The following is a 26,223-nucleotide window of genomic DNA, read 5'->3' as shown; positions in this document are numbered from 1 at the left end:
AAGATGAAAATTCGCTAATGTTCATGATGTACATTCATAAGCATATCAAAGTAGTAAGCCAGTAAACATATCAGATCAGTAAGCCAAACATGAGAAGGAGGAAAAGGAGAGGGAATTGGAGAAGGGCTAAAGGAGTGGTGTGTGCATGTGTGCCTCTACCATCTTGTACCCCATTAAGATGTGTGATTACAATGCACTAATAAAAAAAAGTTCTAAAAATGTTGCTGTTATTAGTGGTGGTCATGTGTGGTGGTTTTGATGTGGTTTATGATGCTCTTTAAACTAGTAAGTAGTTATAGAATAAATTTCTAATTTTGTTTGAGCACTTGTCAAATTCCATAAGTTTTCTAAGTTTTCCACAATCAATTCTACCAATCATCAAAATAGCTGTAGATGAGAAAACTAAAGAATAGAGAGGTGAGGTCATGTTTTAAAATACATGCCCTAATTATTTAACAATATAACTACTATAGAAAGGTCATAAAATAAAGTTTTAGTAGCAGAAAATTTATTTTAGCATTATATATGGGATGAAGAACCATGCCTCAATTTGATTTATGCACAAGAATGGCTAGAAAAAGCAGCAGTAACTTACTTTGGGATAATATAAAATTTTTACTTATATATATCAAACTGTCAAATTTTCTTGACTTCTATTTGAGAGAAGATGTAGCATGTTGAGAATACCAAAGCTAGTGATTGGAGGAGTTAGGATGAGTAGATATCTCATCAAATGAACATTTATAATACTTTACAACAAATAAAGTTGAGGTGTAGCTTGGAGGTAGAATGCTCCGGGTTCCATCCTCAGTACTACAAAAAAATTATGTAATTGTGTTGTAAGAAGAAATAGAAAGATTTATGTATCTTATAACACTTAACAACATTAGATATATAGAATTAAACATTCTTAACTTTTTATGTTACTTTAACTCTGCATATGTTAGTTTTACCTCTAGAGAATAGGGTTTTTTTTTTATAAAGCCTGAATTACCTAGACCAAAAATAAAATAGAATTTTTCACAATTTGCTCTATTATGCTTTTCCTACTTCTCAAACTTAACTCTTGGTTGGGTATGGTGGTGCATGTTTATAATCCTAATACTTGGGAGGCTGAGGCAGGAAAATCACAGGTTTGAAGATAGCCCCAACAACCCATCAAGACTCTCAACAACTCAGCTAGCTCTTATTAATAAAATTTATTAATAAAAATTAAATAGGCATGGGTGTGTAGTTTGGAAGTAGAATGTCCCTTGGTTCAATCCTAAGTACCACAAAAAAGTAGCTATTACCTACTTTCTCTGTTTCTTCCTCAGGAAAAAAGTGTATGAAACTTTATAATTATCTTTCTGACACATTTTCAAAAAATATATTAGTAATTTTTAGAGTTGCAATAAGTATATTATAGTTGTTTAGAATTGTACAATGCCAGAAGGTACTGAAGCCCAACAGTTTTCTTCACTCAATAGCAGATAAATAAACTATATAAAAATGAAGTTGATACATTTTTCATTTTTCTAGGATTCAAGAATTTCTGTAGCATACCTTTTGGGCTACACTATCAAATTTCCACTCACTTAAACTTCTTTTGAAAGTTCAAGATGAGCCTAGAACTCTATATTATTGAGTATGCAATGCTGGATTTTATTGCCCAGAGTCTATAACTCTGTTTTGGACAAGACTGAAAGTTCAATATCTAATTTTGGTGCTCAATTCACTCAACATTGTATTCTCAAATTGTGTTATGATATCTCTATGCAGGCATTTCCGATATTTGAAGACCTTTTTTATTCTCTTCTGCTTAAATCTCAACAGTAAGAATTTAAATAATTTGAGAAAGAAGATTTGGTATTCCCTGACACTCAAGCAAAATCTGATGAAGAAAAGTAATACCAACAATGCACATACTAGTGGACACTTATGTGCTGGTTCAGCTTCATGCTCTAGCTGCAGCTGGAGGAGACGTATGTGTTAGGGGCAGGTACAGACATTGACCAATAGAAGATGGTAGAAGCAGACAAAGATCCTCCTTATTTCCCTTTGTCTGTCCAATCTCAGGTATTATGTTTCTATACAACCTATCTGTTGAAGTTGCAAGTAACAGAGAAGGTTTTTATCACTTTGAGGCAAGGACCTTTGTCACCGATTATCTTCTTATTCTTTTTTTGCTCCATATTTCTTTTCCTACTCTGATATTTCTCAGTTAGGCATCCATATTCAAACTTTGCCTCAGGTTTCATCTTTTAGACAACCTGGGGTAAGCATATGTCCCCAAATTAAGGTATTAGAGCTGAATGCTGAGTAAGATTGGAGTTTTTCTTGTTTTCCCAGCAAGTCTTTTATGTTTAACAACAGAAAGTGGAAAGAGGATAAGAAAGAACTGATACACCAACACCAGATTGGCTACTTCATTGTCTTATATGCATATTTCACACTTATTATTACTATTATTATTATCTCACAGTCTATATAGACATTTCTATTTTACAGATGGAAAAACTGATGTCTAAAGTTTTATGTTGGCCTGGGGTATAGCTCAGTGGTAGAGCACTTGCCAAATATGATCAAGGCTCTGGGGGTTCCATCCCAGTACTGCAAAAAAGGAAAAGTAAGTGAATACATAAAAATAAAAAGGTTTATGTGATATGTTTAAATCTGCAATTATTAAGTGAAGGCATTAGTATGTAAAGTCAAATTTATTTGCCTCTAAAAGTGCATGTGTCTCTTTAACCAGTCAATCTGTTTAAGTTTATAATAGGAGATAATATACCAGAAAAATTTTAAGTGGATTATAAGCATGCATAATAACTGACAAAATAAGGTTTTATTTATCAGCATTTATGGAGTACTAACAAAACAAACATGGTTATCTTCTAAATGCTGCCCTGTTTGAACTTAACACTATTTTCTGCCTTTTTAAGATGAAAAAGTTAGAAGAAAGTCAGGGGTGGTGGCACATGCTTATAATCCCAGTGTGCGGTAGGCTGAGACAAGGATCCAGGTTTGTGGCCAGGCTCAGATACTTAGTGAGGCCCTCTGAAACTTAGTGAGACCCTGTTTCAAAATAAAAAAGAATAAAAAATAGGGGTGAGGGTGTAGCTCAGAGGCAGAAAGTCTCTAGGTTAAATCCCCACTAATGCAAAAAAAGATAAAAAAGTTAGTTTTGCCAGGAGTTACAGAGATAGATTACTATGAACTCATATTACCATAACTGATACACACACCTGTGTACTTAGGCCTGTTGTGAACCTTAGACAACACTCTCTTGTCATTTGACATAGAGCTGTTTCTTCCAAGATGGTATGGCAACAGTAATATCTACAGACTTGTCATTTTTTGTTGATTTTTGATATTATCTCCGAAGGAGAATATGAAGGAAATTGTAGTGTTATTTCTTGATGAGGAGCCATTTTACATTATGTCACAAGTTACTCTGAATACAGTTGAACCCTGGGTAAAATATATTCTTTTGATATGTAAAGGACTGTATGTACTAAGGGAAAGTGGCTATTATGCACCCTGGAGGTTCCCTGCAGTTTAGTGATAATATCTCTAGTTTCCCTTGATTCCCTGTTAGTGTTTGTTTATTTAGGTTCTGTGGTTTTTACGCTGTACTATTTTGAAGGGACTTCCATAGAATATTTTTCAGATTAAACAACTTTTATTCTACTCATTGCTTATCCTTGTATTCTTTTGAAGTCAATGGGAATCTAGGGATTAATTTAATGCATATTGCCCCATAATTTTTCCTGGAATATATTGTTTTATTTATGAACTTACATTCAAAAGCATAAGTGTGCCTAGAAGAATTTCTTCCCAATAGATTTGTGGAAGGTGCAAAGTCATAAATTAGCAGTAAGCATGCTCTAGAGAAATGCTATAATCATGCAGGGGATTTCCATGTTATATTATCTGTCCTTCCTTGGCCAACTCTCACAAAGTTTGTCCTTATGAAAAAGATTAACAGATGTATTTGAGTGAATTCTACTTTTGGAATAAAATGGGATTAGGATCAGTTCTTTCATTTAGAATGCTCTTTGTGACATTTTCTTTCTCTCTTTGGGATGTGAAATAGCATACTGAGTTCACACTCACAATGATTCATTATCATCTTATAAGGGTATGGAAGTCAGAAGCTGTAAATTATTGAGAAAACATAGAAAAGGGTAACTAAAATTGTGAATCAGGCATTAGTAGAATATGAAAATGTTCTTCAGAAAAAAGGAGGACTATGATGTAAGATATTCTAACCAAAGACATTTTTAATTTCAGCATTTAATGACTCTTTATTATGTTTCAAATTCCTGATTAGGTTTTAATCTAATTCTCTAGTGTCAGTTTTAAAAATGGAAAGTCAGAAGACTTAACTTTTATGTGCACCTAGAGACCCATGCTTTCACTATGATTTTCAAGGATTTAAGAGAAAAAGGTAAGGTGATTACATGTGGAATACATAAAACAAAAATGGGAAAGTGAGTGTCTCTCTCTCTCTCTCTCTCTCTCTCTCTCTCTCTCTCTCTCTCTCTTTCTCTCTCTCTCTTCTCTCCTCTCTTCTCTTCTCTTCTCTTCTCTTCTCTTCTCTTCTCTTCTCTTCTCTTCTCTTCTCTTCTCTTTCTTACATTGGTTCTGTCTTCTAATACATATATCTGTTTTCATTTCTCTAACCCATTGATGATACCAGTGTCATATCTTATTGCACCCTAGATATTCCTGGACCTAATTCTTACCAGTGCACTTGCTCCCTGCCTAAATTCTGCTAATAACCTCTCACTTGACTCTACTATCACCTATAAAACAGAGGCACTCAATTATTTTTAAAAAGTTTCTTTTTTTTTGGTGGTACTGGGGTTCCTGGAAACCCTTCTACCTCCGGGCTACACTCCCAGACCTATTTTTATACTTTTTTATTTGGAAACAGGGTCTCTTAAGCCGGTGCATGCAGCTGGCTTCGAACCTGCGTGATCCTACTGTCTCTGCCTCCCAAGTGCGGGGATTACAAGGGTGCACCACCATGCCTGGCCTAGAAAAGGTTTTTTTTTTAAAATAAATTTTTATTGGTGCATTGTAGTCATATATCTCAATGAGATAAAAAAAAAAAAAACTTGTGGAGATATACATGCACACATCACGCAATCATCCCCTACCTAATCTTTAACCCCTTCCTTCCCCCTCCCTCCTACCCATGCTTGGCTTTCTGACTTTGATATGTTTAAGTACATCAGGTGCTTTAAAGTTTCCCTTATCCTCCCTCTTATCCCCTTAGATATGTCATCTTAATTGCTCCTCTATAGGATCCCTTCTTCATCTAGAGTTCTTCCTGTTACCCATTTCTCCCTAATATTTTACACATTAAGAAAAGCATCTGATTTATTATTTTTTGTGACATTTTACTGTGTCATAATTTTGTTCTCCCTCATGGCTGGGCAAAATTCCATTGTGTACATATCCCATAGTTTTGAAATCCACTCATTCATTGAAGGACATCTTGGCTGATTCCACAGTTTGGCAATGAGGAACTGTGCAACTATGAACATGGTTGTTCATGCATTAGTTTGGTATTTTGGGTTTCATTCTTTTTGGTAGATACCCAGAGGTGGTATTGCTGGATCATATGGCAAGTTCATTTTCCTTCTTCTGAGGATCTTCTATACTGTTCTCCAAAGTGGTTGCACCAACTTGCAATCCCACCAACAATGTATTAGAGCTTCTATTTCTCCACACTTATTTCCACTTACTGAAAACCTGAAAGCCAGAAGGTGAGTAACTTTGACAGGATGATCCAATCACAACCAGTTTTTTGAAAAATAGAGATCACTTGGATCTAGAAGTCTGCTGAGAGATTAGGTGAGGCAGCAGCAGCTTCTAGTGCTTCCTGGCCACACAGCTGAAGAAAGTCGCTGGCCCTTTGCTCTGAAGCAAGGCCCAGACCAGGCTTGCTGCGCAACAGGCTCAGGGCCCGGCCTTGCTGGCTCCAGACCCCGGGCCTGGCCTTGCTGGCTCCAGGCCTGGCCTTGCCATCTGTCAGGCTCTGGTTCCTGTCACTGCAGTCAGGACGTTTGTAGAAATATATATATATATATATGAAAACATCATGTGTCATTTGCAGAAGCTGAGAGCCCAATTCCCTAGCAGCAATGGATATGATCTCTCCACTGAAAGCGGAGGCTCATAGCCTCACCCTGGAGAGCAGGATCTGCTGCTCCAAGCACAACCTGGCCCCAAGAGCAGCACAGAGGAGCACAGTGGCCGTGAGCTGAGGTCTTCCGGGACCCCCGGGGCAGTGAATCATTCCACCAATATGGGCAGGGCTCCTTCTGACTTTCCTGGGACATTTTTCTTACATAGCATGTTGTCGAGAATTCCTGCATACATGCAGCAAGAGCAGTCTACTTTTGGGGAGATATTTTCAAAAATTTAAGGTGGATTAGATTGGATCTGTCTGCCTCTCCCGAATACTGGCCACCGCTGCTGCCACCATCTTAGTCCTTCTCCACAAAACTTTTTCTTACATAGTATGTTGTTCAGAGTTTCTGAGCATGTGGGGGCAGAAACAGTCTACTTTTGGAGAGATTTCTTCAAAAATTCAAGGGGATTTGGTTGTATATGTTTGCCTCTCCTGAATACTGGCTACTGCTTTCTTGGTCTCTCCTAGAGTTTTTTGTTGTGGCAACATGTTTAAAGGAAAAAAATGATCTAGATTCTATTCTATTCTCTGACATTAAAGGTTTATGTTTACCTAGAGTTTATATTCAATAAGTTGTTGACTACAAGCTATAGATAATAAAATGTACTTACTGAGGTTTATTTTAATATGGTGATTGTAAACTTATAGTTTGTCACTTTTCTGTTTTATACACACAACAATATATGAGACAAGTACTATTATTATTACTTCCTTGGAACAGATAGAGAAATGGATGTCTAGAGAGTTTAGAAAATCCTAGAGATCACATCTTTTTTTTGTGTGTGTGTGTGATACTGGGGGTGGAACCCAGGGGCTTTCTACTTCCGGGCTATACTCCCAGACCTATTTTATATTTCTTTTATTTGAAGCAGGGTCTCACTAAGTTGCTGAGAGCCTCACTAAGTAGCTGAGGCTGGCTTTGAACCTGTGTGATCCTCCTGTCTCAGCCTCCCAAGCGTGAGATTACAAGCTTGTGCCATCATGCCCAGCCTGAGATGACATCTTTTTTTTTTTTTGTGGTCAGAAAATACAAGATTGATCTTTATTCTCTTCCTATGAAACGCTGCTGTTCAAACAGCCAGAGTGAATTGTCTCAGTTCACTTCTTTAAGTCCCATCACATTCACTTGGGTATGGATGTCCTTGGCTGCTGAGAATCTGGCCCTTAGTGCACAGGGCGACAAAGTCCGCTGACCAGCAGTTCCAGAATGTCCCATTTTCATATATTGCGTCCATGCACACCTCCTAAGAATGAGGTACAGCAGGGCAAACATTTTCCAAAATAGATGTCATATATATAATATATACACATTCGTACATGCATACCTTTATTCATGTGATGTCCAAAAATTTAAAAAAATGTACACATTTATTACAAAATCATAACAAAGACTGGACAGTGTTTTGCTCATTCTGGAAAGATGAAGCTCAGTAATAACACAACCCTGGAGAATATCCAGAGATTGTGGCAATATCGTTCTTCTAAACAGTCAGATATTCTTGCTTGCTTGGCGAAACTGCCTTTCAAAAACAGAAGGGGAAGTAAAATGAAGGAAGCAGACCTTGCTCATCTTTCCAAATGAAATATGAGAAGGATCTTCACATAAAAATGCACAAACATTTGTTATTTTATTACCAATAGTGCTACAATGAACAATGCAAATTTTGTGGTCTAATTTGGTTGAATTGTTTGTGGGTTTTTTTTTTGTTTGTTTTTTACATTTAAGAAACTAAATGGTAAACTTCTGTCAGTGTACTTGCTTGTCTTTACAGACCCAAGTCTGTCTGCTGGCAAAAAAGAAAATAAATGAGAAATTCAGACCCTGCTCAAACTAGAGAAAAACAAATTACAAATTTAGTTGTTGGGCAGCACATAATTAGTAAGGCAGAACCTCAAATGGTGACCCTTTGCGTAAGCCAATTGCCAGATCCTCAAGGAATTAAAACCAGGGTGCCTGAGCCACATCAGTTCTGCAGTTATGTTGAGTATTGTGCTGAGACAGCCATAACCCAAGAAAAGGGAAGTCTTTTTAGAAGGCTTGCTGAGCAGGGTTGTAGTTGAAGGTGGATGGCAGGTGAGGCCGTTCTTCTAATTTGTCATATTCCAGATGGAACTCCTTAGCTACTTTCCTCCAGTTAAGACAGGCAAAGAAGTAATACGTTCCCCTCTCATACGTGTTGGTTTTCATTGTTGGCTTCATGCCTGGTGCCCTGGTAATCCATACTCGTTCTTCTTTGTGATATCTCCAATCACGGTTAAAAACCTCTACTGCAGCTAAAAGTTGTAATACGTCTCCTCCATTCATATAATAGAGATAAAAGAGAAGGTCTTCTCCGTATCGGCCAAGTTTTATTGCAGCGAGCTTATCCCTAATGTGAATGTTCGTTAAGTATTCAGATGGAACATGGAAGTCTATGTCTTGAGGTCGACAAGGTGAAGATGCCCAGGGTGATGCAAATTTGGGGTAGAGATTTTCAGGAGAGTTCAGATTGAGGCCTAATGTTGTTAAGTCACTTCCTAAAGCAAGATGTACCATTCCTGGGTCTGTTTCTGCTGCCCTGATAAATGTTAACAGGCCAATCATTCCAAATTGGTCCGTCACCATTCCTTGAGGAATGTTAGTAACCTGACCATAAGGTAACACCTGGATCCCTTTTTTCTGCTGATTATTATTTTGTGTTGTTGAACTTTTATCTCCAGGGAATTTGGGTCCATCTGTACTTGAAGCTGTCTTGCCAGATGTATTCAAATTAGATTTACTGTCATCATTACTTGATGTTGGATCTTTATAGCTGGAACCAGGTAATGCTGGAAAATCTTCGTTGTGTATTGAGAAGTCCTGGGATTGCTCATTTGCTTGTTTTGTTACCATTCCAACATAAGGAGCTCTTCCAGCCAAGGGGTTTATTAATGGAGTTGGGTTACCACTTCCTTCCCTTCTGTTTCGGTATGCTAATGCTGGAAAATCTGAAAGGTCCAATCCCGTCACATTTTCACTTCCATCTGTTCCATTAAAAATGTTACTTGATAAGGAGTTATTCATTCCAAATGCCTGATTCCTGTTCATTCCAAATCCAGACATACTGTTCACAGTAAAAGGCTGTTGAGAAGGTTGCTGCTTTGGCATACATATTATGCTTGGCGAGCTTCTGTTGGGGCTACCTAACCCTGAACTGCTCATGCTATTTGTCCTGCTAGGAATTCCAATGCCCTGACCAACCTGGGAGTGGTTCATCATATTCCTAGGATTCATAGGCAAAATACCCCTGCTTGGAGATGGAGGCGTGTGAAGTGACATTGTTGGTACCCCTGTTGTTGGCGTGACGTGGCTCGGTAATTGAGTGCCTTGTGATAAGCTGCGATTTAACTGAGGGGTATTGTTGCTCATCCCCCTCATTGGAAGGCCTAGTGCACTTTGTTGCCCGTATAAACTTGCCCCAAACTGAGACAGCTGACCTGATGTAGATGGTGATGCCAGCATATCTTTTTCTGACCGATGTCGGAACATAGAAGACTGGCTGTAGTACATGTTTTCATCATGGTAGTCACTGTCGACCCCCTCTACAAACTTCTTTCTTGAAGCACCAAACATGCTGTTTGTCACCGCATGAATTTTCTTGTCCCGCGGATCCAAGATGGCGACGTATCCACCAAGATGACATCTTTTAAATGTGTGATAGGAACAACTTCTCAGGGTTAGAAACAATGGTGTTACCCAATTTACTTTGGAGAACAGTTTCATGGACCAAGTTCCTACTCATCAATTTACTGTTACATAGTGATGGTGACCAATTTATTTTGTAAAAGATAATTTGTTGCCTTAGTTATTCTGGTTTTGCTCATATTAATTTTAAATAATTATTGTAGAATATTATTCTATTCTATTCTATTTTACTTACTGGTCCAACAAGCAGTAACAATTTTATCAATACTTACAAAAATTTAACAAGTGCAGATTCACTTGTTTAAACTAGAAAAAAATTATTTTTAAATTTTATCACAGGGGAATTCTATGAATTATCATAAAATACAGTTTGTACTTAATGGAATTCTGGGAGGTTATTAGAATAGAGTATGTAGCAGCTTGAAGTTTCTAAAATGGATTGACATAAGAAAAAGCAAATGGGATTCTTATAGTTTGATACTGCCTTTGTGCTTACTGAACTCAAAATATGGTAGTGAGGTATACATATCAACATTTTTAATTTTTATGACTCTGAAAAATCTCAGTCTTAAAGAATTCCCCAGCCGGGCATGGTGGCACATGCTTATAAACCCAGCATTTGGGAGGCTGAGACAGGAGGATCACAGTTTGTAGACAGCCTCAGCTACTTAGCGAGGCCCTCTGCAACTTAGTGCGACTCTATTTCAAAATAAACAACAACAACAACAACAACAACAACAACAACAAAAATAGGACTGGGGGTGTAGCTTGGAGGTAGAATGTCCCTGGGTTCGATTCCCAGTACCTCAAAAAAAAAAAAAAAAAGAATCCCCCCTATAGTTAATGCCACCAGAGGGAACAATATGCATTAAAGGAAGAAGAATTAATTTCTAACCACTTAAAATAGAATTGTGTTAGGCGGAGAAGAATTGTTAGGAATTACTTGACTAATTTATTAGTTAGGCAGAGAAGGAACTCCCATATCCAATCCACAGTGATCCACTCATATTGACTGTATCCATCATAGCCAGCTCAAGAGCCAATCACAGAGCTCAATGGATGATCACCTTTTAGAATGCCATCATGGGAAGCCAGAAAAAGAGTCATGTTTCCATATTGAAACTGCGTCCCCAGATGTCACCATTTCTCCCTTTCTTCATGTACTGATGCAAAACCAATAATCAAAAACATCTCCTTCTTTCTTTCTAGTTGATATCTTAAGTGTATCATAGATTTAAAAATGGATTCAAAGTCTTAAAAACATTAAATGAAGTAAAACTGTGAATGATCTCAAACAGTCTGTACTTGCTGCATTTCTCATTATTTTACAGATTACTGTCCCTGACAAAAAGAACTTTCTATTTTGCTCTTCTACCCTTCTGCCTTTCCATGCATAACTGAAGATTAGGTAAAAATGTTAAGTAAAGAATATATTGTTTCAAGTTTTGCCTGGAATTTTCTATGATCTTTGCCAGGAAGCTCAGTCCCATTAACAAACCATATCCACTGTATTTCAGACATCCATAATGGAAGTTTTATAGTTAGCATATGATTAACTACTGAATGCTATTTGCAAAAAACTGCATTTGTGCTGACATGTCTTGTCGTTTGGGTTAAAGCCAGTGCTATCCTAATGACAAAATTGTTGGGGGAAATAAATGTATGAGACTAATTTAAACAAGAAATAAATGGCTCTTTAATTATTTTCAAATGGGGGAAAAGCCATCAGAATGTTTAATGGTTCAAATGAAAGTTATGTGACACCATATTTATTTCATTGGAGTGACTGGTGCCAAGGTAACGGGATCATGCAGCTTTAATCTTGTCACCCTTAAAGAAAGTCTTGTCAACATAACATCATTCATGTCAGTTATTCAACTGAACAATGTATATGTGAAAAAAAAATGCTCTTGTAATTCATCCAGCAGTAATGTAACCAACTGGGTTGACTTTACCATATTTCCAAGTTAGTTTTAGAGGTTGGCTATCTCCTCAAATTCCAATTAGTATAGAGCAATACCTCAAGATGAGGCTCTCGAGCCACTTTTCAAGGAAAATATAGGAGTTAACTTCTATAAGAAATGACACAATTCATGTATCTGTTCACTGGAAAAGGTTAGGAAGACCCAAAATAATCTGCTCAGCATAAAGGTTAGGAAGACCCCAAATAGAAATCCATAGTCTTGTTTTTGCTACCATTTGGATGACAATACCTTGTATAGATGTGCTTTATCATTTTAAAACCATTTTTGCTTGCACAATGATAAATATTTGCAAATTGTGATATGTTAATCATTCTCATTTCTCAGTCAGGGGAAAAAATGAGGCCCACAAAATGGATTATTTTTTTCAAGGTAAAAAATGAGAAACCAGCCGAGCATAGTGGCACACATTTGTAATCCTAGAATTTGGGAGGCTGAGACAGGAGGATCATGCTTCACGGACAGCCTCAGCTATTTTGTGAGACCCTTTGCAACTCAGTGAGACCCTGTCTCAAAAATAAATAATAAAAAGTAGGGCTGGAGGTGTAACTTGGAGGTAGAATGCCCTGGGTTCTATCCCCAGTACTGAAGAGAGAGAGAGAGAGAGAGAGAGAGAGAGAGAGAGAGAGAGAGAGAGAGAGAGAGAGAGACCAGTAGAACTAGAATGCAAATCCATGTTCACTGATTCAAAGTTTAAGTGTCTTTCTTCCTATATGATTATTTAGACTAGGACATTATTTAGACTAGGACATTATTTAGTGGGGACATTTTAATAATTTTAGATTTACATATTTATGTTCATAAACATTACATACAAACACTGATATAGATCATTAGATAGTAAACAAATATTTAAGCCAAAATAAAGATTCATATTATTACCATGGTCACGGCTAGTATTATGATATGTATTATACTGGATGCTTATTTTTCTGTTACTGTGGTGATACATTAACTACTCTGAAATTTGGAATATCTGTGAAGGAAAAGATAGTTTATTGTTTTTTTTGCATTGACTAAAGAGAATTTTGAAATCTAAGTGTTTATTTCACTAAAGATAAAAGTAACATAAGTCTAATGAATAATTTATTCAAAATTTGATGAATCCAATTATAATTGGCCTAACTATAGGTGGTAATATTGCCATCTATTTTTCATTATCTTATCCTTCAACCAAAGGAGTTAGTGAAAATACATTCATATTGTTACTTTGATACCTTAGAAGAAGTTAGTGTATTTGATATAACTTGGCATTTTGGTCTGCCACGTTAATGAGATTCTTTCAGGAAACATTATACAAAAATAACCATGCTCAAGCTCCCCTTTATATCTATGTGTATATTAAGAAAAACAGAACCTCTATATTTTCTTTTTTATACATAGTTGCCAGAGTATTTCCTTGTGAGAGATATTTTGATATATCAGAAGTTTTAAAAGCTTTTATGATGTCTATGTTATTATCAAGATTTTTATCAGACCTTAGATTTTACTCAAGTTAAAAATATTGAGGCATTAGTTTTTGATTCTGGTCTTGTGCTTCTCGTACTCTCATTTTGTTGATTCTTGCTGTTGATAAATATGGTGGTTTCTTTCTAATCTGAAATCAAAATGAGAAAGCTGGAAAAATGTTTTAAAGCATCCATATATTAAACATTTAAATGACTTTATTGAGGCATACATGACCTCAGTCAGTTGTATATATTTGAAGTGTATAATATAATAAAATTTGACAACTATATACCATAAAATCATCACTGCCTTCACAGTAATGAGTATTTCTATCATTCCCTAAAGCTTTCATGTGCCCCTACAGATCCCCTTCTCCCTGCTCTTTTGCACTTTATCCCCATATCCTGGCAAATGCTGTCTGATGTCCATCACTGCAGAGCAGTTTGCATTTTTTTGAAGTCATATGAATGGAATTATACAGCATGAACTTCTCCTTTGTCTTGCTTCTTCTACTTGAAACAACAATAGAGACAACCTTACTAAATCAGTTTATCAGGAATCTCCCTAATCCCTGGGATCTGAACAAGTTCCTTATTTCCCATCTTTGATGTCTCAGTCCTTGACATGTCTTTACACACTGGAACTGCTAGTACAATGTTGAATTGAGGTGGTATAAATAGACATCTCAACTTTACTTCTCATTTTAGGGAAGAAGCATTCAGTTTTATGATATGTATTCCACTGGATGTTTATTTTTCTGTTAGTGTGGTGATGCATTAAATACTATGAAAAATTTGGGATATCTGTGAAGAAAAAGCTAGTTCATTGTTTTTTTCATTGACTAAAGAGAAATTTGAAATCAAAGGGTTTATTTCATTGAAGATAAAAGTAAGATAAGCCTAATGAATAATTTATTCAAAATAAATTATTTTGAAATAATTTATTTTTCATTTTATTTTTTAGGTAAAACATTTTATTTTTTAAGTAAAATGCTATATTATTATTTTCAGAGACAGACATTCATATTAGTTTGCTGGGTATATTTTTAAAAATCAAGAAAACATGTTGGATTTTCATCAAATGTTTTTTACCTGGGTGAATTAATAAGATTGTGTGATTTTTTCTTCTTTATCCTGTTGATGTGATGGGTTACATTATCTGGTTTTCAAATGTTAAGCCAACCTTGTGTATCTGGAAAAAAATTTCACTTGGCTATTATATGTAAATATTTTTTACAAATTCTTGGATATGATTTGCTAATATGTTTTCTTTGAGGATGCTTGGATATTGGTCTGTACTTTTCCTGTAATGCCTTTCTTTTATTTTGATATTAGAGTAATTCTGGCCTCATAGAATGAGTTAGAAAGTAATCTTTTTGCTTTTATCTTCTGGAAGAGATAATAGAAATTTGGTATACTTTCTTCCTTAAATGCTTGGTAGGATTCACCATTAAACTCATCTTGGCCTGTTTCTTACTGGTATTTAAAGGTTATTAATTATTGATTCAATTATTTGAACAGATATAGACCTATTTAGACTACCTGTTTCTTTTTCTATGAGTTTTGGCATTTTATATCCTTCCAGAAATTGGTCTATTTCATCTAGGATATCTAATCTGTGGGCCAGAGTTCATAATTGTGTCAGTCAGATTTCCATCACTGTGTTAAAATCCCAGAGAGAAACCATTGAAATGAAGGAAAGGTTTATTTTGGCTCACAGTTTCAGTTCATGGCTACTTGCTCCATGCTTCTGGACCTGTGGTGAGGCAGAATATCATGGTGGTTGCACATGATGGAGCAAACTCTGCTTACCTCATGGTCGTTGGGAGCAGAAATGAAAAAATGGGTCTGGGGACAAAGTATGCACTTAAGAGACATATCCTTAATGCCCCATTATCTCTCATTAGACGCCTCTTCCCAAAGCTTCTATTATCTTCCAACAGCTCACTAAGATATTAATAAATCAGTGGCTTAGTCCATCAATATTAAAGCCCGCATGATCCAGTCACCCCAAAGGCCTCACCTCTGATCGTCTTTGCATTGAGATCAAGCCTTCAACACATGCACATTTGGGGACAAGCCAGATATAGACTATAAAAATAATATTCCTCTATTATCCTATTAATGTTAATGGGATCGCTAGTGATGTACCTTCTTTCATTTCTGAAACTAAAGATTATGTCTTTTCTTTTCTCTTAGTTATCCTGGGTAGAAGTTTATTGATTTTACTGATCTTTGCAAAGACTCATATTTTGGATTCTCTATTGTTTTCATTGATTTTCTTCATTGACATTGTTTATAATATCATTGATTTTTGCTGTAATTCTTTTTATTTTTATATGTTTTATGTAATTATTATGTAATATTGCCAATCCTTTGTCAACTTCTTTAGTATATGAATATAATTATTATTACATATAAATTAATTTTCCTATAAATTCTATTATCTATGTCAATACTTGGTAAGTTTTGATTGGTTAATTTTTCCTTTTCATTATTGGTAATATTTACAGCCTTTCTGCATTCCTGATAACTTTTTATTCAATTTCAAACATTCTAAATTTTACCTTTATGTAGTGATGGATATTTTTGTGTTTCTATAAATATTATTGAGCATTATGCTAAAATATTATTACTCAGAAATATTATTTGGTATTTTCTGATGATGCACTGAAATGTTATTAAGATTACCAGATAAGTATTTTGTATAAGGTTAGATTTTCCTCAAAACAGGAAAAATTATTTGAGTACTTTTTCAAGCACCTCAAAAATTGAGTTTTCCCTCTGAGGCAGAATAGCCACTTTTATGGTTCCTTGAGAATCCTGGGAATTGTCCCACATAACTTATTTTTTCTTAAAAGCACATTTATATATGTATTTAAAAATTTTTATTGGCACATTGTAGTCATACATCTTAATGGGTTACAAGATGATAGAGGCATACATGCACACATCATTCATTCAGCCCTTCCCCAATTCCTACCCTATTTCCTCCCCCTTTCTCCTTCTTGTGTTTGGCTTAGTGATTATCTTTGATATGTTTGTGAATGTACATCATGTGCATTAGGGAATTTCTCTTTTCCCCATTCCATCTCCCTCAGTGAGGTAACCTTTATACCTGTGATTTCTCCTTCTTTGTTTAGAGTTCCTCCTATGATGCATTTTCTCCCTAGCTTCTGCATATTAGGGAAAGCATATGATTTTTTACTTTTTGTTACCTAGTAATCTCACTTAGCATAATGTTCTCCAATTTCATTCACTTTCCTTCATTCAGAAGAATGAAATCGCATAATTTAATTCTTCTTTATGGCTGAGTAAAATTTCACTGTGTACATATCCCATAGTTTTACAATCCATTCATCTGTTTATGTACATCTTCACTGGTTCCACAGTTGAACAATGGACATCCTTGTCTTGTTCATGTTTTTAGGGTGAATTCTCATAATTTTTCCCCATATAATATGATGTTGGCTGTGGGCCTATTGTATATTGCCTTTATGATGTTGAGGTATGTTCCTTCTATTCTGATTCTATGCAGTGCTTTTAACATGAATGGATGTCGTATGTTGTCAAATGCTTTATCAGCATCTATTGAAATGATCATGTTATTTTTTGTGTTTGGTTTTGTTTATCTGATAAATTACATGGATTGTTTTTTGTACATTAAATCAGCCTTGTATCCCTGGGATGAACTCTACTTGGTCATGGTGTGTGTGTGTGTGTGTGTGTGTGTGTGTGTGTGTGTGTGTGTGTGTGTTTTATGTAGTTTTGAATTTGTGTTGCTCATATTTTGTTTAGCAGTTTTGCAACTAAGTTAATCAATGATAGAGGCCTGTAGTTTTATTTTCTTGAGCTGTATTTATTTGATTTTGGTATTAATGTAATGTTGGCTTCATAGAATGTATTTGGGAGAGTCCTGTCTTTTTCTATATCATGAAAAAGATTGAAAAGTATTGGGATTAGCTCTTCTATAAAAGTTTTTATAAAATTCACTTGGGAAACCATCTGGTCCTGGGCTTTTGTTTGATGGTAGGATCTTTATTGCTGTTTCAATTTCTGGTTGCTATTGGTTGGTTTAAATTTTCCTTATCTTATTTTTTTTTTATTTTTTTATTGGTGCACTGTATTCATACATTATAGTGGCATACAAAAAACTTTTTGTAGACATACATTCACACATCGCCCAGTCAGCCCCCACCCGATCCCCACCCCATTTTTCCTTATCTTCTTGACTCACTTTAGGATAGGTTGTATTTATCTAGAAAGTTGTCAATTTCTTCTAGATTTACCTTTTATAGAGTATAGTTTTTCAAAGTAGTTTCTGATAAGTAATTTCAAAAGAGTTGACTCTTCCTGTTTTTCAAGGACTTTGAGGTGTGTCATTAGGTTAATTATTTGGTGATTTTCTGTTATTTTTATGTGACACTACATGCCATACATTTTTCTCTTAATACTGCTGTCAAAATGTCCCCAAGGTTTTGATATTTTGTGTCTCTATTTTAATTTGTTTCTAGGAATTTCTTAATTTCACCCATTACTTTTATAACCCATTCCTCATTCAACCGTGTGGTGTTCAGTCTCCATGTGTTTATGTGGTTACTCTGGGTCTTCTTATATTTGATTTCTTGTTTCATTCCATTGTAATATGAAAAGATGCAGGGAAGTATGTTACATTTTTTAATTTTCTAGTGTTCACATTGTGGCCCAGGATGTGGTCTATTTTGAAGAAGGTTCCTTGAGCAACAGAGAAAATTGTGAACTCTGTTGTAGTTGGGTGAAATATTCTATATGTATCTAGTAGATCCAGTTGGTTTATGGTGTTCTTTAGGTTTGAAGCATCTTTACTGACCTTTTGACTAAAAAATTGGTCTAGTGATATGACAGGAGTGTTGATATCTCCAGTATTATTATACTAGAACTTATGTGTGATTTAATGTCTCAAAGAGTTTGTCTTATGAAAGTGTATATACTTATGTTTGGGACATAAATGCTTACTATCATTTTCCTCTTGCTTCCTTTTACCAGTAAAACAATGGCCTGCTTTGTTCTGATAAGCTTGGGCTTGAATTCTAATTTGTCTGATATTGTAGTTGCTACTCCTTGTTTTCAAGTTCTCTTGTCATGGATTACCTTGCTCTTGCCCTTCATCTTTAGTTTGTGACTGTCTTTACTTGTAAGGTGTGTTTTTTTGCAGACAGCAGGGAGCATATAGATAGATTCTGGCTTCTGATTTTTAATACATTTTGCCATTTTATGCCTTCTTGTTGGGGAATTGAGGTCATTTATGTTCAGTGTGATTATTGAGAGTTGACTTTTATTTCCTAACAGTTTGAGTTTTAACTTCAGTTTGAGATAGTGCTTGTTCTTCTTTCTTAGTTGTTTGTTTGATGGAAAATATTACTTCTCTGGTTCTTGTGTTTATTATTTATTTTTTCTTTTCAGTTAATCTTCTTGAGTATTTTCTCTAGTGCTTGTTTGGAACACATACATTTTTTCAGCTTCTGTTTGTCATAAAAGACTTTTATATCCCCATAAATTTGAGAGGTAGTTTTTCTGAGTAGTAGATTTTTGGCTGCAAGTCATTTTTTTTTCATAGTTTGGAGTATTACATTTTGGGATATTACATTTGTAACATTACAAATATTTCATCTTTGAAGATTGTTGATTCCTTTGGTTTCACCTTCTATTCCTTCTTCTATGCCTATTATTCTTAGGTTAGCTTTTTTAAAATGGGCCAATATCTTTTAAATGTCTAATTTGTGCTGTCAACTTTTTTAAATATGAGATTATTTTATTTATTTTATATTTGCAGTACTGGGGATTGAACCCAGGGCCATTCTATCTCTGAGCTACACCTCCCAGTCTAGTTTTTAAAAAAATTTTTTTATTGGTGTATTATATTCATACATTATATTGGAGTAAAAACTTGTATAGACATACATGTACACATTACCAATTTAGCCCCTCACCAATTCCCACCCCATTCCCTCCCCATCCCTCCTTCCCTGGCTTGGCTTAGTGGTTGACTTCAATATGTTTAAGTATATTTTGTGTTTTAGAGAATTTCCTTCTTCCCCCCTCCATCCCCTCATTTAGATTGTCTTGTTTGCTCCTCTATAGGATTTCCTTTTTCATCTAGAGTTCCTCCTATGACCCATTTCTCCTTAGCTTTCACATATTAGGGAAAGCATCTGATTTCTTATTTTTTGTGACTGACTAATCTCACTTAGCATAATGTCCTCGAGTTCTATCCATATCCCTGAAAATGATGTAATTGCATTTTTTTAAATGGCTGAGTGAAATTCCATTGTGTACATATCCCACAGATTTGTAATCCATTTATCTGTTGATGGACATCTTGGCTGGTTCCATAGTTTCTCTATGGTGAGTTGTGTAGCTTTGAAAATAGATACACATGCATTAGTTTGGTAGTTTGGTTTCCATTCTTTTGGTATTGCTGGATCAAATGGTAGATTTGTTCCCATTCTTCTGAGGATTATCCATACTGTTTTCCAAAGTGATTGCACTAATTTGCAATCCCACCAACAATGACTTAGAGTTCCCACTTCTCCACATCCTTGCCCGCATCTATTGTTGTTTCTATTTTGCATGATTGCCATTCTAGATGGAGTTAGGTGAAATCTCAGGGTAGTTTTGATTTGCATCTCTCTGATTGCCAAAGATGTTGAGCATTTTTTCATGCATTTACTGGCCATTTGAATTTCTTCTTTTGTGAAGTGTCTATATAGTTCACTTGCCCATTTTTTATTGGATTACTTTTTTTGGGGGTTTAGTTTCTTTAGTTCTCTGTATATCCTAGATAGTAGTCCTCTATCAGAGAAGGAGGTGTTGAAAATCTCTCATTCTGTTGGCTCTCAGTTGAGGTTCTTGACAGTTTGCTTTGCTGAACAGAAGCTTTTCAGTTTCATTCAATCCCACGTATTGATTCTCCTTTTAATTTGTTGTGCATTTCATGTCTTGTTGACAAAGTATCTGTGCCTGTGTTTTGCAGTGTTGGACCTATGCCCTCTTCAATGAGTTTCAAGGTCTCTGGTTTATTTTCCAAGTCTTTGATCCATCTTGAATTGACTCTTGTGCAGGGTGAGAAAGTGGGATTAATTTCCAATTTTCTGCATATGGTTAACCAGTTTTGCCAACACCATTTGTTGAACAGGCTATCTTTTTTCCAGTGTATGTTTTTGGCCCCTTTGTCAAAAATCAGTTGGCTGAAAGTGTGTGGACTTTTTTCTGGGTCTTCTATTCTCCTCCATTGGTCTATGTATCTGTTTTTTTTTTTTTTTTCCAGTACCATCCTGTTTTTTTTTTTTTTATTACAAGAACTTTGTAGTATAGTTTAAAGTCAAGTATTGTGTTTCCTCCTGCATGGTTTTTGTTGCTGAGAACTACTTTGGCTATTATGGACTTTTTGTTATTCCAAATAAATTTAAGGACTGATTTTTCTATGTCTGGGGGGAATGATATTGGTAGTTTAATGGGCATTGCATTAAATCTGTAGATCACTTTGGGAAGGATGGCCATTTTAATGATATTTATTCTGCCAATCCATGAACATGAAAGATCTTTCCATCTTCTAAGATATTCTTTTATTTCTTTTTTCAATGTTTTATAATTTTCTTTGTAGAGATCTTTTACCTCCTTGGTTAAGTTTATTTCTAAGTATTTTATTTTATTTTTTTTTTGTGGGAGATCCTGAGGAGAAGTATTTTCTGAATTTCTTTTTCAGTGGATTTTATGGTTGGTGTACAGAAAAGCTTCTGATTTTATAAGATTCATTTTGTATCCAGACACTTTGCTGAATTTGTTGATCAGTTCTTTAAGCCTTTTGGTTGAATTTGTTGGGTTTTCTAAATATAGAATCATGTCATCTGCAAATAGTGAAAGTTTGAGTTCTTCTTTTCCTATTTGTACTCCTTTGTTTTCCTTTTCTTGCCTTATAGCTCTGGCTAGAGTCTCTAGTACTCTATTGGACATAAGTGGTGATAATATGCATCCTTGTCTTGTTCCTGTTTTTAGGGGGAATTCTTGAAGTTTTTCCCATTTAATATGACGTTGGCGGTGGGCTTATAGTAGATTGCCTTTATGATGTTGAGATATGTTCCTTCTATTCCAATTCTCTGAATTGGTTTTTTTTTATTATAAATGGATGTTGTATTTTATCAAATGCTTTTTCAGAGTCTATTGAAATGATCATGTGATTTTTGTCTTTGATTCTGCTTATATGATGAATTACATGGATTGATTTTCATATGTTGAACCTGGCTTGCATCCCTGGGATGAACCCTACCTGGTCATGGTGTATGATTTTCTTTATGTGGTTTTGAATGCATGTTGCTAGTATTTTGTTTAATAATTTTGCATCCAAGTTCATCGGAGATATAGGCCTGTAGTTTTCCTTCCTTGAACTGTCTTTATTTGGTTTTGGGTATTAGTGTGATGCTGGCTTCATAGAATGTATTTGGAAGAGTCCCACTTTTTTCTATTTCATGATATAGTTTGAGGAGTATTGGGGTTAGCTCTTCTATAAAGCTTTTATAGAATTCACTTGGTAAATCATCTTGGTCCTGGGCTTTCCTTTGATTGCAAGCTCTTTATTGATGTTTCAATCTCTTTGATTGTTATTGTTTAGTTTAAGTGTTCTATATCTTCTTTTTTTTCTTATTTATTTATTTATTTATTTATTTTTTATTGGTGCAATATATTCATACATCATAATGGTATAAAGAAAATACTTTTGTAGACATACATGCACACATCACCCAGTTAGCCCCTACCCGTTCCCCACCCCGTTCCCTCCCCATCCCTCCTTCCCATGCTTGGCTTAGTGGTTGACATCTAATTTTATAGCAATTTATCCAATATTAACGATGATAATATCACAAAACAGTTTCATTTGTCTGATACCAAGCTTTTGATGACTAAAAGATAACAGTTCAATATTTCTTTTTGCTTTCTTTCTTACCAGAGAATAATTTTTTCTTTTCTTTTTTTTTAGGTGAAGCTATCATACATTTATTTATTTATTTTTCAGAAAAAATCTATCCTGATATGGAATATGGACTCTAGATACCCAAAACAATCTCAAAAAAGAACAAAGCTAGAAGATGTATATTTTCTGGTTTCAAACCTTATAAAGCTACAATAACTGAAACAGTATAGTACTGTTATAAAGGCAGATATATAAACCATTGGAGTTAAATAAAAGCCTAGAGATAAATTCTTCCATATATTGTCAAGTTATTTTTGAAAAGGTTTCCATGAACATTTGGTGGAGGAAATAATAATCTTTTAACAAAATATTGTTGAAAAATAATAATTACATGAAAAAATAATAAAATAAAATAAAATAAAATAAAATTGGACCCTTACCTAACACCATATACAAATATTAACTCAAAATAGATAAAAGACCTAAATATAAATCTTAATACTATAAACTTTTAGAAGAAAATCTGGGTCATAAAACCTCACAACACTGAAATTGGCAGTGATTTCTTGGATATGATTTCAATGGCACAGGCAACAGAAGGGTATACAAACTCCCTAAAAATAAAAAAATATTGTATATCCAAAGACAATGTAAACAGAGTTAAAAGTTACTTATAGAATGGGATAAAATATTTCCAAATGCTATATCTGAAGGTATATTAATATTCCAACTAGAAAACCTAAAAATTATCAACAATAAAAGCAAACAATACAGTTTAGAGATAGGTAAAAGACTAACATAAATAATGAGTCTCCACAGATAACCAATCTTAGTTGTCTGTTGGATGGAAAATCTTGTTTCTCTGGTTCTGGTGTGTGTTACCTATTTCTTCTTTGTAGTTCATCTCTTTAAGTATTTTCTCTAGCGCTGGTTTTGAAGACATAAATTCCTCCAGTTTCTGTTTGTCGTGGAAGCTTCTTATTTCCCCATCTAATTTGATAGAAAGTTTTTCCAGGTAGGAAATTTTTGGCTGGAAGTTGTTTTCTTTCAGAGTTTGGAATATGTTACTCCAAGCCCTTCTGGCTTTCATGACTTGGTTTGGGAAGTCTGGAGTGATTCTAATTGGTTTGCCTCTGAATGTCACTTGGCCCTTTGTTTTTGCTGCCTTTAAGATTCTCTGCTTGGCTTCCACATTGGTCATTTTGACAATTATGTGGCGTGGGGATCCTTTTCTCTGATCCTCTCTAACGAGGGTTCTATAAGTTTCCTGGACCTGTGTATAAACCTCTTGCTCTATGTTTGGAAAATTTTCTGCTATTATTTCTTTGAAGATATTATTTATCCCTTTGGTTTCACCTTTTTTTCTCTCCTCTATTCCAATTATTCTTACGTTAGCTCTCTTAAAATGGGCCCATATTTCTTCAATGTCAGATTCCTGATGTCGGATTTTTTTTTTCTAAATTAGAAACTATGCGTTCATTTTTTGAATGATCATCTTCTAGGAGTGAGATTCTATTCTCCATGTGGTCTAATCAGTTGTTTGTACTTTGAATTGAGGCCTTTACTTCATTAATTGCATCCTTTATCTCTATTTGGCTCTCTCTGAATTCTTTTCGAAACACCTCTATTATTTCTACAGTTATTTTCCTGATTTGATCTTCTAGAAATCTCTGAATTTCTGTTTTATCAGGTTCTGATGTTGTGGGGTTGTGGGCATTCATTGCTCCATTGTTATTTCTCTTTCCCATGATTTCAGAAGTTTGTGCCTTCTCTGGGTTCTTCCCTAGGTCACAACGACTTAACTTAAGGTGCTGTGGATCTTGAGTTTGTGGTATCTCAGTCCCTACTACTCCTTTACTGGGTTGTATCGCAGAGTCTCAGACCCAGGGAGTCAATTGAGGCTGCTTTAGACCATGGGGGGTGCCAGGTTGGGCGTTCTCCTATGGTGTAATATCTCTGCCACCACCACTCCCCCACTCGGTCAAGTCCCTGGGAGTACAGTACTGGGATTTCTCCTCTAGGGGCCGCAATTTGACTCACTATTGAGTGCGTAGATGGAGCTGTCGTGGACTCGGTGAATTTGCTGCTGCTGCCGCCGGTAGCAATATGGCGCCGCTGCTACGCCCTCTACCGTGAGGCTGGCGTATTTCTTTTCTGTTTTTGAACTCCACTCTGAGTCCCTGCAGGGTGCGCTTAGCCCAGCCCCTGGGAGCTTTAGCTGCTCCCTGCGTCGAGAAATCTGCCGAATCCCGCCCGGCTGTTCCGCAGTGGCTCACCTCGGCTCACTGTCCGCCGCTCCTCTCTGGAGCTTGGTGGGCTGTTGAGTGCCTTGGTCTGGTGCCATCCGGTGAACTCGCCGCTGCCGCCAGCAGCAAGGCGCTGCTGCCACGTTCTCGGGGGTGAGGCCGGTGTATCTCCTCTCTGGTTTCTGAGCTCCGTTATGAGTTTCCTTCCTCTCTGGAGCCTGGTGCTGCAAGGCAAAATGGCACCCGTCACTTCACGCCGTGGCTCTGGCTGCAGCCCTGCGGTCTGGTTTCTGGTGTCTCATTTTTCCAGCCCTCTTTTTCTCTGTCCCTTAAAATTACATTTTTTTGTTTCTCTGCTGATGGTGTTTTCTGGCTATGAAAGGCGCTTATTTTGTGGTAATAGAGATTGGTTGTTAGCGGGGCTCGGAAGCCCTGTTTTGCTCCGTCGCCATCTTCCCGGAAGTCCTTCTATATCTTCTTGAATCAGTTTAGGAAGGTTGTATTTATCTAGGAAGTTGTCAATTCCCCCCAGATTTTCCATTTTGTTGGAGTATAGTTTTTCAAAGTAGTTTCTGATAATCCTCTGGATTTCTACACTGTCAGTAGTAATGTTTCCTTTTTCATCCCTTATCTTCAAAATTTGTGTTGATTCTCTCTTTTTTTTCAACTTAGGTTGGCTAGTGGTTTATCTATCTTGTTAATTTTTTCAAGAAACCAGCTTTTGGTTTTATTGATTTTCTGTATTGATTTTTCATTCTCTTTTGTTAATTTCTGCTCTAATTTTAATAATTTCCTGTCTTCTACTGGCTAAGGGTTCAATTGTTCCTGCTTTTAATAGCTTTGAGGTGTGTCATTTGGTTATTTATTTGAAGATTTTCTGTTTTTCTTATACGAGCACTCAGTGCTATAAGTTTTCCTCTTAATACTGCCTTTAAAGTGTCCCAGAGGTTTTGATATGTTGCATATTTATTTACATTTGTTTCTAGAACTTTCTTGATTTCACCTCTTATGTCTTCTATGATCCAGTCCTCATTCAGAAGTATGGTAGGTGTTCAGTATCCACATGTTTATATTGTTTCTCTGGGTCTTCTTATAGTTGATTTCTAGTTTTATTCTATTATGATCTGAAATGACACAGGGAAGTATGTAATATTTTTAAAATTTGCTAGTGCTCATTTTTGTTCCAAGATGTGATCTATTTTGGAGAATGTTCCATGAGCAGCTGAGAAAATGTAAACTTTGCTGTAGTTCGGTGAAATATTGTGTGTCCAACAGGTCCATTTGATTAATGGTGTTCTTTAGTTCTGAGGCATCTTTACTAACCTTTTTTCTGGGAGATCAATCTAATGTGAGAAGTGTGTTGAAGTCTCCCAGTATTATTATATTGGGATTTATGTGTGACCTCATGTCACCAAGAGTTTGTTTTATGAACGTAGCTGCACCTATGTTTGGGGCATAGATGTTGATTATTGTTATTTCCTCTTTCTAGATTATTCCTTTTACCAGTAAAATATGACCTTCTTTGTCTCTTCAAATAAGTTTGGGTTTGAAGTCTAACTTGTCTGATGTCACAGTTGCTATTCCTTCTTGCCTTCAAGTTCCATAGTGTGAATTAACTTGCTCCAGTCCTTTACCTTGAGTTTGCTACTATCTTTACTAGTAAGGTGTTTTTTTTTGTAAGCAGCAATTGGATGGATTATGGTTTTTAATGTATTTTGCCACTTTATGTATTTTTATTGGAGAATATAGGTC

At 35.7% G+C, this 26,223-nt stretch overlaps 1 protein-coding gene across 1 annotated transcript; it reads right to left on the bottom strand.

Annotated features, from left to right (window-relative positions):
• Nucleotides 1-8,213: 8,213 nt before the first annotated feature.
• On the bottom strand, nucleotides 8,214-9,776 carry LOC308264681 (CCR4-NOT transcription complex subunit 2-like; the record flags this gene model as incomplete). Its single annotated transcript, XM_080698059.1, has 1 exon — nucleotides 8,214-9,776. The coding sequence occupies one exon, from the start codon at nucleotides 9,774-9,776 to the stop codon at nucleotides 8,214-8,216; it is 1,563 nt and encodes a 520-aa protein (XP_080554185.1).
• Nucleotides 9,777-26,223: the final 16,447 nt, after the last annotated feature.

Source organism: Muscardinus avellanarius (assembly GCF_963383645.1).
Source record: "Muscardinus avellanarius genome assembly, chromosome: 6".
Taxonomy (NCBI): domain Eukaryota; kingdom Metazoa; phylum Chordata; class Mammalia; order Rodentia; family Gliridae; genus Muscardinus; species Muscardinus avellanarius.
This window is presented reverse-complemented; position numbering and strand designations above follow the sequence as displayed.